At 39.7% G+C, this 13,467-nt stretch overlaps 1 protein-coding gene across 1 annotated transcript; it reads right to left on the bottom strand.

Moving 5' to 3' along the window:
- Positions 1-12,163: 12,163 nt before the first annotated feature.
- On the bottom strand, positions 12,164-12,485 carry LOC110095107 (dirigent protein 8-like). Its single transcript, XM_020820509.2, is given in 2 exon segments — positions 12,164-12,434; positions 12,437-12,485. Coding segments are annotated over 2 exon segments (309 nt in total). The 3' UTR covers positions 12,164-12,174.
- Between the last annotated feature and the right edge of the window lie 982 nt (positions 12,486-13,467).

Below are 13,467 nucleotides of genomic sequence, written 5' to 3' on the forward strand. Positions count from 1 at the left end.
GGTTTGGATAGAGCGTCGGCTTCAGTTGGGTCGGAAGATAGGAGGGCTAAGGCTCAGTGGGTTTGGTTGGAAGAGGAAAATGACAAGAGGTAGAGGCCAGAGAGGAAACCTTCGGCTGAGGGTTGGCTTTGGCTTGCGGATTAGAGGTCGACGGGGGGTTAAAGGCAATTTCAACTAGGAGATGAAAGGGAGATCAAAGGTCAAAGAAGGTGCAAGGGTCGGTGGAAGCATCAACTTGCTTGCATTCGGAGTTGGTTGAAGGAGCTTAGTGGGTTTCTCGACAGAGGAAAGCGAAGCAGAGAGTAAAGTCTGGCGTGGGTTTGTAAATAGGGTAAGGAAAGAACGAATGAAGTCTTTACTTTGTCTCCTTTTTAACGATGAGGCATAGTGTCGTTTTGAACGTCCGATCGCAGGATATCACAGGATTTCAGCTGATTTTATGGAGAAGCGACTGGAGAAGTGTTGACTTGCAGGTTAACGAGATATCGATAGGATTTCGGTTGTATTTGAGCAGGTATGGATGCATTTTCATTTGATTTTTTTTTTAATTGTTGTAGGGTCAACAAATGTCTCCCAATAAATGTGATATGCGTCTAGAGTGAATCACATTTGTTGTATGATTATTAACCCTGTATATCTTCAGATATTTTCTCTGGACATCACACTGAGGTTTTTTAAATACACATTGAGGTTCTCATTTTGCTAATCTCCAAGAGCTTGTTTGGATGTCACGCTGAGGTTTTGATTTTATGGATCTTTGAGAATTTATCTCAGCATCTTCATAAATCTTTTGATGTGCTTGTGGTCAATAATTTGATTGGCATGCTATCTTTAGCCAAGTAGAGATCTATAAAATAGTGATATAACACTTCATACTCAGATACTTGGGGTGTTACTTTATAGATTGATGGTAGTATATAGCATCGCCACTTTGTGTTCTCCTTCTGCCACCACTGTCACCTTAATTCCTTGCAAATTTATAATTGTTCAAAACTTATCATTATTGCAATCATATATGAACATAATACTTCTGTTATATCATTGCAGGGTTCATCCAGAATTTGCCCGAGCTTTGCAGATTTACAAGTTTGCAGGACTTTTGCTGCTCTTGTGATTTTTGTGATTATAACCTAAGTTGTGTCGGTGGTACCACATGTGATTTTAAATATTTATTTGATAATCTCGGCACGCGGCACATTGTCGACCCAAAAAAATATTTAAAATGCCACGTCTCTAAGAACACTTGTGAGCGTTGTTGCCTTAATCGCCTGTTAGAGTCTGCAATTGTACTCTTCAAAGATTTAGTTGGAATTCTGAGGCTTGATTCCTTCGGTCTTATGCTTCGTTCGGCGGACATTGGTGAAGGATTATCTGATTTGTCTTTAGTGACTTACTGGGAGATTTGTATACCTTAGGCCCCATGCTTTTTGTTTTGGCGAGCTTGATGAAGGAGTAGATGCCGGTGAACTAAACCCTTTAGGTTTGCATTAGGTCGGTGGCAAGGAGTCATCGGTCCAAAGCTTTATGCGTAATAGACTTATTGATGACGGAATCCTCTTAGTTCAGCCACAAACTTAATATGAACTTTGGGATAATTTCTTCGGTCCTTGCTTTGTGCTTTGATGGACTTGTTGAAGAAGAATTCCTTAAATCCTCGTTTTGTGCTTTACGGATTTGTTGAAGGATTTGCAAGTTTCATATTTATTTGATAGTACCAAATGTAGGTAATATTTTTATTTTAAATCAGCTAAGGAGACTTCAATCCGAGTCACTTGAGTTCATCAGATTAGGTGAGATAATATTTGATAGCTCTTTCTTCTCTGATTGTTGAAAAGGAAGTTCCTCTACTGCGGCCTTTCTTATGACTTATTTATTAGATGGAGCTGTCAGCAATCCAGCTGTATTTGGGTGTGTTGGATCTGGCCATTTACACCCATTTAAGCTTCATACTGGAGCTATGAAAAATGCACATCCCAATACTAAATCTACTGAAGTTGATAGATTTGGAGTTCTCCTTAGTGGTTAAAGATTTGGAGTCTAAGACATTCAGTAGTTGCTCGCGACTCCTTTCCATCATAACTTTGATTCTCTGGTCAATTACGAAAATTTGGTAAACTACGATTACTTCAACTTGTCAAGTCAAATTAGTCTTCATATTTCCTATAGCCCCCACAGATGGATTGACGAAGTGGGGTTTCCACCAAGGTTTTAAAAGGCGAAATCGGGAATCGAGGCGTTTTTTCTAAACGAGGCGAGGCGTAAGCCTCGAGAGCGATCCGACCATAATTGGGCTTGTTAGATCCGGGCCCTTACACCCATTCGAATCATAAGCTTCAGGCTGTTTAAAGATTAAATTGTTCAGACTCAAAAGTCTATTTCTTGACGAAATCTTGGTGCGCTGGAGAAGGTTATCTCCTGACCAATCGGAAGATCACCTACATATACTTTGAAAAGGAGGTCATTATATCCTTCAGCAAAAAAGAATATTTCTATTAAAAATTTTAAAAATTTATTGGGGTTTTTCGGCATGCGGCGCTCGAATAAATATTTAAAATGCCCCTGTTTCGCAGGGATATTTAAGAGTAGAATAAATTTGGAATTTTAAGATTTCAAATATTTATTTAGGGATCTCGAGAAGTAGCATGATGTCAACCCAAATAAATATTTAAAATGTCCCATGTCTTGTAGGAAAATTTTGGATAGGCCTTGTATTTTAAGATTTTAAATATTTATTCGAGGATTTCAGCACGCAGCGCAATGACGACCCGAATAAATATTTAAAATACCCCCAGCCTTATGGAAATTTTTTGAAATGCATTCTTGCCACACGAGAATTTTAAAATATAAATATAGACATGCATTGACAAATATGCTCATGACACTTTGATCATTGTATAGTACATTGGACATGAAATTTTCATGCATGCTACTTTAAATGTTAGTTGTTGACCGGTGGCATAGGCCTCTGACCATCTAGATCGATCAACTTATAAGCTCCTCATTGGTACACCTTCTCGATGACAAAAGATAGATATGAATTTGCCATTAATTTTTCAATTTAAAATGATTGGTCCTCTCAGCATCAGGACCAATTCCCCTTCTTAAAATGATTGATGGCGCACTATTCGATCAAATGATTTTTCCAATCTTACTCGAAAAATTTCCAAGTGCTGTTGTGCTTGTAGTTTGGTTTCATCGAGTGCATCGAGCTTTTCCATTCTCAATCGAGTGTTTTGCTTCTGAATAAGATAATGCTGAATTGCTACTCGAAGAGATGATAGTTCGATTTACAATGGTAGTACCGCTTCAACTCCGAATCAGTGAATAAAGAGTGGTTTTGTTTAGCTTTTTGTAAGTTGTACGATACGTCCATAGCACCTCTGTCATCTTCGTGTGCCATTCTCTATTATTTTTTGCGAGAATATTCTTCAACAATTCCACCAACATCTCATTGAAGGCCTCCGCCAAGTCATTTGCCCTTGGAATATAAATTGATGAGTACAACCATTCAATTTTGTGTTGATCGACGAACTTATAAATTTTTATACTTTTGAAAGTCGTATCGTTGTTTGAGATTATGCGACACGGTACACCAAATCTGTAAACAATATTGTGGGTAAAGAAATTGATCACATGCTCGGACGTAACTTCTTGTAATAGATTCGTTTCTGCTCACTTAGAAAAGCAATCGATTGCTGCTAATATAAAGCGATTTCCGGCTGATGACGGTGTATTTATCGGCCTAACTATATCAGTGCCTCAGCATTCGAATGACCAGGACGCTACTATTGGATACATAGGATTTGGTGATTGATGAATAATATCACCATGAATCTGACACTCATGGTACCTCTTAATGTGGTCAATATAATCCCTCATCATTGTTGACCAATAATAACTCATTCTCTTGATTTTAGCAGCCATCTTGGGATTCGACTGATGTGCACCACAAAGTCTTTCATGAACTTCTGTTACTACTCTATCAACTTCTTTGGTCCCTAAGCATCTTAACCACATTTGATTATAAGCTCATTGATACAATGTGTCGTTGACAAACGCATATCATAATGCTCTCTTTCGGATTTTTGTGGCAAGAGATTTATCTATTGGGAGTTTATTTTCTCTAAAATAGTCGATGAATGGTAGCCTTAAATCATCTCCTTCCTTAACATCAAGGCAATGCAACCATGATTCCAAGCATCGACTGGTTTTACGTCTCTTGGCTACATATAGTGTTCTTTTGGTTGATTTTAAAGAGCTATTTGTTGGGGAGGTTGAGGATTAATCGGGATTGTATCCTGCTGGCATGAATCTAGTATTCCCTCTGCCTGCGAGAATTGCAAAGATTGCTGGCTCTAAGACCCAATGATTGTAAACTCCAATCAGTATGGTTTCCTCCTCATGCATCTTCGTCACATTCTTGGCAAATTTAGCTAGACAATCTGCTATGTTATTTTGACTTTGAGGAACTCAAGCTATTTTAACATTTGACACTTGTTTCAGAAGCTCGAGAGCTCGCCGGTGGTAGTAGGTCAATTCAAGTTTGCAAATCTTGTAAATGCCCAAGACTTGATTTATCACAAGCTACGAGTCACCAAAGATTTGAAGATTTTGGATTCTAACATGGATTGCAATCCTGCTATTAGAGCTTCATACTCTGTTTAATTATTGGTGCGAGGATTAGTTAAATTGAATGAGAATCTCATTATACCTCCTTCCAGCGATATGAAGATAAGACTGATGTCGGCTCGGGCTCTTCTGAGATTTGGAGGTCAGACAGGTTTAATCGATGATGCCTCGTTAAAATACATTTTCAAAAAAGATATTTTTTCCTTCTCCTTGACCTGCATGATTTGCTCATCACGCAAAACATCATCGAGTGAGAGAAATCTGCTGGGATAAGATGTGTGGAAAGAAAATCTGCTAACGCTTGTCCTTTCACCATCTTTTGTGGTATATATGTGATATCAAACTGCAACAGTATTACTGACCGCCTGGCTAAATGTCAACACTGATCTTATCATCAAGAATTTTAGCATATCGATCTTTGATATAAACTTGATATTATGAGATAGCATGTAATGGCGGAGTTTTCGGACTGCGAAAATCATCGCTAGACAATGTTTCTCAATCAAAGAATATTGTATTTCTGCTCTAATCAGCCTTTGATTGATATAGTAAAGTGCATTCTCTTTGCCCTCTTCACTGTGCGCGGCCAATAATGCTCTAAGGGACTCTTCTAGTGCCGCTTTGTATAGTATAAGAGGTTCCCCCAGAATTAACGCTGTAAAAATGAGCGGGTCTAGTAAATATCTTTTAATTTTGTAGAATCCTTCCTAGCATTCTGCATCCCATTTGAAGTGGATATCTTTCTTCATTAACTTTGAGAATGGTTGGCTTCTACCCGATAGATTCGATATGAATCGTCGAATGAAAGCCAATTGTCCTTACAGCGAACGAAGCTGTCGAAGATTTCTAGAAGGCAGTATCTCCATGATTGCTTTGCTTTTGTTTGGGGTCAATTTCAATTCCTCAGTGACGAACAACGTACCCTAAAAATTTGCCAGAGGAGACCCCGAACACATTTGAGAGGGTTCATCTTCAAATCAAACTTTCAGATACTCTCAAATATAATCCTTAGGTCGTTTAAATGATCTTTTCAGTCCATGCTCTTGATGACGAGGTCATCTACATACACTCAACCATCTGATGTATCAACTCATCAAATATATATGTCATTACCCATTAATAGGTGGCACCATCATTTTTCAGGCCAAAGTGAATGACCGTATAATAGAATATGCCTATGAGCGTTTTGAATGATGTGTGCCTCTCATCTTCAGGTGCAATCTTGATTTGATTGTAACCAGACGACCCGTCCATAAAAGAGAACATATCATTGTTGGACGTGTTATCCACCAATAGTTCTGACACCGGAAGAAAAAAAGTCATCTTTTTGACACACCTTATTAATGTCCCGAAAGTCAACACAGACACGAATCTGACAATTTTTCTTCTTAACAGGAATGATGTTGGCGATCCAGTCAACATATTTTCTTACTTCGGATGAAGCCCGCTTCTATGAGCTTGTTCTTCTATGCAATCACTTGTTCTTTGATCTTCAATCTCATTCTCCTTGGAGCTTATTTGATAGGTGTCGCATCTGGTTTGATGGCTAAACTGTGAAATGTTACATCAGGGGATAAGTTGGGCATCTCAGTATATGTCAAGGCAAAGCAATCCCTAAATTGAAATAATTCTTTTATTTCTTCCACTTTGTCTTCTAGTAGAAAGAAGCTAAAGAAGGTTGGGCAAGGTTCCTCTTCAATCTCCAACTTGACTTTCTTTAGCTCGTCCATAATGGCTGCCTGTCCACTATCTTCCAGTTCTTCTGGTGCAGGTTTGGCTTCTACAGGATGCTCATCATATTAGTCAACTTCATACATCTCCTCATCGTCATTGTCATTGGATTTGATTTCCCCACATGTAATTGCTCGGCAAATCTCCTTTTGGGGTATTTCCGTACGATAAATCCTAGACCTTTTTTAGCAAAAATATCGTTCTTCTTTAATGAGGATTTTATCAATACCAGAGGATCAAGCAAAAATGAACTTGTTGTTTGGAGGAATGAGTTTTATCTTATTTTCGTAACATTCTTTGGATATTTCTGATATTATACTTAGGAAACCTCATAGGTATTACTTCCCCGGAATCGACGAGCCTACGGAACTAGTCACAATTTCCTTCTCCTTCGAGCTTTCCAATTGAATAAGATATGCTCCCCGGCCCGCCCTTTTTATGTGAGGCAAATAACGGGTTATGGGCTCTTCGACATTATGCACCTCTTGTCAAATTATTTCTTTCAAGTGTTGTAGGCGAATGTGTGTGACAACGAGTATGTTATCTGAGATCGACAGGTTACTTATTCTTCTAGAGAATATTTTTGCACCGTGTTCGTGTAGATAGAGTTGCAATCATAATCGTCATTTAAATATTCGGTCTCCCTTCTCCAATTGGTTGTTGACTCGCATACCCTCAGGGATTTAGTAGGGGTGACATCACCTTCATCTGTGTCACTACCTAAATGAGGCACGTGTTTCTTTTTTTAGGAATAGTCAGTGCTTTGAAATGATTCGGTGTTGTCTTATTTCTCCCCACCAGCTTTTTCTTGCCTTCCTGCTCAAACTGCTTTGCAGTTTTTGAATTTGATGCTTGGGCCTCGAGAGAGCTTGACAACCTCAGTTTCTTTGGCATGAAGTACTTGGCATCTTCGTAGATTGTTACTTTGTGGATGGCAAATGGCTGGAAGTCACCAGAGAATCTGAATTCATTTCCATCCCTGAGGTAGTTCTTGTATTAATGTAGTGTTGCCGGGACGATTCTGTATTCATGCAACCATGGGCGACCTAAAACCTCCTTAAATGAGGTATTTGCATCAATCACGTGAAATTTGGCATTTGTATGAAGTTCTCCAAATGTAAGGGAGAGCGTAAACGATCCTAGGATCTTCTGCCCCTTCTCGTTAAAGTCATGTACCATCAGCTTATCTGGAACGAGATGTTCCACGTCGAGGCACATCGATCTTAGTGCTTTTAGGCTCATGAGATTTATGGAAGACCCCAAATTGATCAGAATTTGACCGATTATCCTTTCGTTACTCTCTATAGTGACATACAGAGGGCGGTTATGATATGTTATTCCGAGCATCATATCCTCTTCTGTGAAGGTGATGAACGGCTCGTTACAGGCTTATAGGACCTCCGTCATATTGTTCAGCAAAATACACCTCGTATCTTTCGGGATCTTTGAGAGCATGAATCAAAGTCTCCTGAAGGTCCTTAGACATCACCAGGCATCGTATATATAAGTTGCATAGGTATCTTCCTCAGATGGGATAAGATATTATAATCTATCCCTTTGACTGAAGTATCATTCTTCTGAGGGTCCTTGGGGATAATATCTCCATTGACAACTATTTATTTCTCCTTATCTTTATTGAAGATCCCTTTCTTCGGTGGAGGTGACAGTATCTTGTCACTTCTTAGCTTCACTTGGACTATTTCATCTGGTTTAGACTCATTTGACGGAGCATTCTCCTCGGAGTCCGCCATCATAATGTCTAGAGATTCACCCTCAGGTTTAGAATCACCCTATAGCCTCACATATCCCATCTGCGATGCTATGTCATGCTTGGACTCAGCTTCACCTGGGAAATATGGGTCCCCTTCTGAACTATAGTCCATTGCTGACATCGCCAAGCAGGTCTCAACAGCTAATTCTTCGATATATCTTTCTCTGGTCGGGGTTACTAATGTCATCGAAATGACCCGGCAAGTTTCCACAGGGAGTCTTCTTCTTCCTCTTCCGCTTTGTCAATCTTGAGATCTAACATATATTTTCTTTCAAGCCAATCTTTAAAGATGTAGCAATCTTCAATGTGATGGCCAAGTACCCGATGGTACGGGCAGTAGTTCGGGTCACCAGTATGTTTCAACTCCTCAGGCCTCTTGCACTCTGGCAGTTCCAAGCCCACTTTCACTGACTGTAGAAACAACTTGGCAACAATTTCTCTCTCACATGAATACTCCATATTCATTTTATCTTTGAGGGACGGGAACGTTCTATCACCAATTCCCATTGTCGGCCTTGGGCATTCTCCTCCATCTTGGAAGGTTCATGGCCTATTGTTCACCCCTCGTATCAGCTTTGGCTGGGGCTATGATTATAGACTTGTTTTGGCATTTCTACATATTGCATTGCCTGCTTGTCTTTGTTGACGTTGTAAACTATCTATTTTTCTTAATTAGCTCAAGAGAAAAACGTAGAATCGGCCTCACCTCATATGGCACCAAGGGTCTTAGCCTTCTTGAGCTTATCAGAATGGTTTTCTAATATAGACAAATTTAGTTTCTCAAACTTGATCTCTCTGTTCAGCAAATCTTGAAATGTGATGATGGTAGTCATGCACAAGAATAGTTGCATCTTATCATCGATGTTTCCCATTAATAACCGCACAATATGCTCTTCTTCAAGTTATTGCTCACATTTCATACTTAAATTGCACCAACAAGATTGCGCTAGCGAGAGATGTATTTGGTCACTGATTCGTCCTTTTTTCTCTTATCCAAGGCAAGATTAGCGATCGTTGTCTTCTTGTTCGCACTGGTGAACCTCTTCATAAACATAGTTTCTAATTCTACGAAGGTCTTCACATAATCGTTTGGCAATTTGACATACCATTTGAAAGCATTTGCTTTTAAACTGTTAATGAATTGTCGAAAGTGTAGGGCGTCGATTCCTCCTATATTGCCGCAGGTGGCCTTAGATTGCGCCATGTGCTATCAGGGGTTATTATTACCATTGAAGGTGTTAAAATTCGAGACAAAGTACACTTTCGAGTACGACATTTGATCATATTTTGCAGGATATGGATGACCTTTTCCCACCAATTTCTCCATTTGATCACGGTTTTCAGGACCTTGTAGACTCGAGCTAGCGGTTTTTTAGGCTCTTTCATCTTTGGAGGGACTAGGGATTCAGGGCGTTTATCATATGACTTTTTTAGCTCACCAGAGGAGTTATTTCTCTTGACCCATCTCAGGCCCGCAAACCCATTCCAGGTGGGACTGGTAGCTTCAGGCTCTTGGGTTGGTAGATTGGATGGGTGGACCAGTAACTGTTGTTGCTGAGCTTGAATCTCAACGTTCAGCTTCCTCTGCCTTCTTGTCAGCTTTGCTCCGGATGAGGAAGCTTCAATAATACTCTTCCTAGGTGTAGATAACCCGGATGGCAGAGTGGTGGAGTTTGCAATCACCACAGAAATCCTTCCACCAGTCACAATTCTCTTGGTGGCTAAAGCCTTCAGCGGTTAAATCCGTTCGAACACATAAACCTCAATAGATCGCAACGTTGGCAGATGCGTCCAACGTGTAACAGCAACAATGGTGGGTCGTTATGCTGACATATGCGCACGAAGAGTAGGAGCTTCGGCAAAATGAAGTCTCCTTATAGGCCTTTCAATACTCATTCCATTCACAGGAATGGCAGCAATCCTTATAGTAATTGCAAAGAAGTCGAGACTACCAAACTGGATGGTAGCACCAGCATTTCCGGTTTCAATGATAGCATTCGTCAGCTGGATCCTAGCTCGTCATAATTGGACAGTCATCAAAGTGTTCTATAGATCATATGCATAAATGAAAGACAAGAGCTAGTAATCAACTTCTGATACATTATCCCGCACTTTCAAAATGCAGAGACTTGCACATAATAGAGAAACAAAAATAGGCAAAAATAAAAAGTACAAGCAAGTAATTAAAATAAATTTAAGACCCTCATGAATGCCATTTTAATGGATTTGTGAAGTGATCATTTTAGAATATTAAGAATTTTGATTCATTAAATGATCATTTTGGAGAGATTGGAAATTTTGAGCCCGAATTGATTAGTTGTTATTGTAGCACTGAGATGACTAGCCAAAGATGAAAAGAGAAATCGAACCCCAACGGAGTCGCTAGAAATATGTGGGCTCCGAAAAATTGGCCCCAGCTTCCCCTGTTGCTTTTTGGGGGAGTTTTAGCAGATTAAGTTCTAGGGTAAATTTTGATAAGGTAGATTGGGTTTGTAGCTAAGACACTTTCGGAGATTTCACCCTCATTTTGCGAGGACTTTATGATTTGAGTTCTGGTTTCATATAGGCACAAGCCCCTATAGTTAATTAGCCCTCCCGATAATGAGAGAGAACTTTCGATTAAGGCTAGTCATCAATCAAATACATAGAGATACGTGTTATCTGGCATATTGTAGTAACATGGGTTGATGTTTGGAGGTTTTATATTTAAAACAGAAATTTTCATCATCTTATACTTAAAGCGGATGGTGGGGAAATAGATGATGGACCCGATAAAGATACCATGTTTCCGTCATATCAGGCTATCGTGGTCCCAAGTCTACTTAGTCAGAGGAGGTAGTCGACCCAACCTGATAGAAGGATTCATGTCAGCAGACATGAGTTGTTTCGTCCAAGGATACCTTGTAGACCTGGGGTGGATGTTTGTCTAAAGGAATAAATTTGAATCAAAATTAGCTAACAAATAGCTTTGTGCCCTATCAATTATATCCTATTGATTCATATCTCAAGGATTTGATGTCATTGGGGAGCATACAGGCTCTGGTCATAACCGCAATTTAATTGTGTCATTTGGCGGTGAAACACCCGGTTTAGAGGGCACCGGTTATAACCATTTATCTGCGGTGCCATTTAGCGGTAAAACCATCACTTAGAGGACACGTGTCACGTCCTTACTTACAAGAGACTTTTTAAGAATGAATTCTAGTGATATTCTCGATCAAACATTAGCTCTTCATGAGCTAAAATTATTTTCACATTATTCACCTCAATAAACTGTTACAAAGGGTAGATGGAATTTATGCTTTAAGCGTTTGATGGGTTTATTCCAATTTTTAAATATTTTGATTTTTTTTTCTTATGGGTATTTTGGTGGCATTTAAAAGAATGTAGATTTAACCCTTCCGATTGAGATCTATGTTTAACATGGTCATCATTCGGGTAATAAGTTTATTTCTGTTTTTGTATTTTGTGGGAATTTAAGAGCATTTTAAAAAGGTAGAATCCCCTCCAGTTGAGATAAACATTCAACGCGGCCATCATCGAGGTTTATTCTTTTGTCATAGACCTTGAAGGCCTTATATGAATATATAAAATAGATATTTTGGTCGACACATTGACTGCATATCTGTTTGATAATTTAAGCTGTGTCGACTTCTATCTATCCTTATAAAAGGATCGAGCTCAAACTGTGGTTCATTTATTAACCAGCACAGCATCCATACTTGTTAACGGCGAATGGTACACCATGACGTAAAGGTCCCATTGGAGCCATGGCACAGCATGTGCCATTTTGAACATAACGTAAATTATGCAAGAATTACAAAATAATAAACATGAATATGTAATATCATTAAACTGAAAGACATACTATCATAATAACAAGCAAACAATGACAATACAAATAAATAACAATCCAAGCAATTTATTTAAGGGATTTTTACATACATAACATCTAAAACTATTGATAATACATATCTAACACCTAAACATTAATATTTACTTATCTACCACTCTGTTACTCATGCCGTCGCATCCCGTCGCACTCAACAGCCACCTTCACTGTAGTTCCCTCCGGCGGCGGCATCCAGCTCAACAGCGGTAGCGAGCGCGTATCCCCTCGCAAAGCAAAACTTGCCGCTGCCACCAACGATGGGCATCTCCTTCACATCGGAGAGGATGGTGTTCCGGCCAAGCACGGCGAGCGAGCTGCCGTTGAAATCGCCGGAGACGAAGACAAGATTCATGGCCATGAGGAATCCGGACTCCTCTTGCAAGGCGAGAGCGTAAATTCCCTGCGCGTGGGGAAGAGCTTGGAGTTCCGGTCGGGGCCTTCGGTGAGGGGGTCGTCGATCATGACATATGATACGTGGAGATGTTCTAATGATAAACGGAATATGACATATGATGGGTTGTACACTTCCAAAGTAGGAACCAAGCTCTCCTTTAACAACTCCAACATCTCCTTCACCCAGTATGGCGAGAACTGGCGGCAGGCTCGCAAGCTCTACGTCGTCGAGCTGTTAAGCCCTAGGCGTGTGCGATCGTTTCAATCCATCCAGGAGCAGGAGGTGGAGATGTTGTGCAACGCTATTACTGATCTATCTTCTTCCAATTCCTCCTCAATAAACTTGAGCGAGATGGTTTTTGCTCTTTCTTACAACGTCTTGTGCCGAGTAGTGTTCGGAGGTAAGCTTGGAGGAGGCGCCGGAGTGTACCAAGGAAGGAGGAGTTGGTTTCATGGAACCATGCCGGAGACACATGATGGTTTGTACACTTCATTCACGCGAACGAAGGGAAGAAGACGGGCGGACAAACGGAGTGGTAGAATTGAAGGAGAGGGAGGATTTAGGTGGTAGATAAGTAAATAATAATGTTTAGGTGTTAGATATGTATTTTCAACAGTTTTAAGTGTTATGTATGTAAAAATCCCTTTATTTAAATAGATAACCATGTTATACTTTGTGAAATGTTTGTCTATTCATAATAACAAGCAAACAATGACAATACAAATAAATAACAATCCAAGCAATTTACTCAAGCAATCACCCAAGCAATTTATTTAAACAGATAACCCTGTTATACTTTGTGGAATGTTTGTCTATCATAACATATCATTATATATTCTAAAAGCTATATACTAGTTAACTAACATGCTAAGAAAATTATCACGTCCAATCAAGATATCACTTCAATCACAATCATATCAAGTCCATTCAATCACAATCATAACAACAGCAAGAGTTGATTTTGCAGCTCCAGAAGTCTCACTCTATTTTACACCGTGTGCCATGCGTCATGGCGCGCATGTGGCACAAATAGCACCCGCCATTTTGAAC

This window comes from Dendrobium catenatum, unplaced genomic scaffold, assembly GCF_001605985.2.
Source record: "Dendrobium catenatum unplaced genomic scaffold, ASM160598v2 fragScaff_scaffold_231, whole genome shotgun sequence".
In the NCBI taxonomy this organism is placed as follows: Eukaryota; Viridiplantae; Streptophyta; class Magnoliopsida; order Asparagales; family Orchidaceae; genus Dendrobium; species Dendrobium catenatum.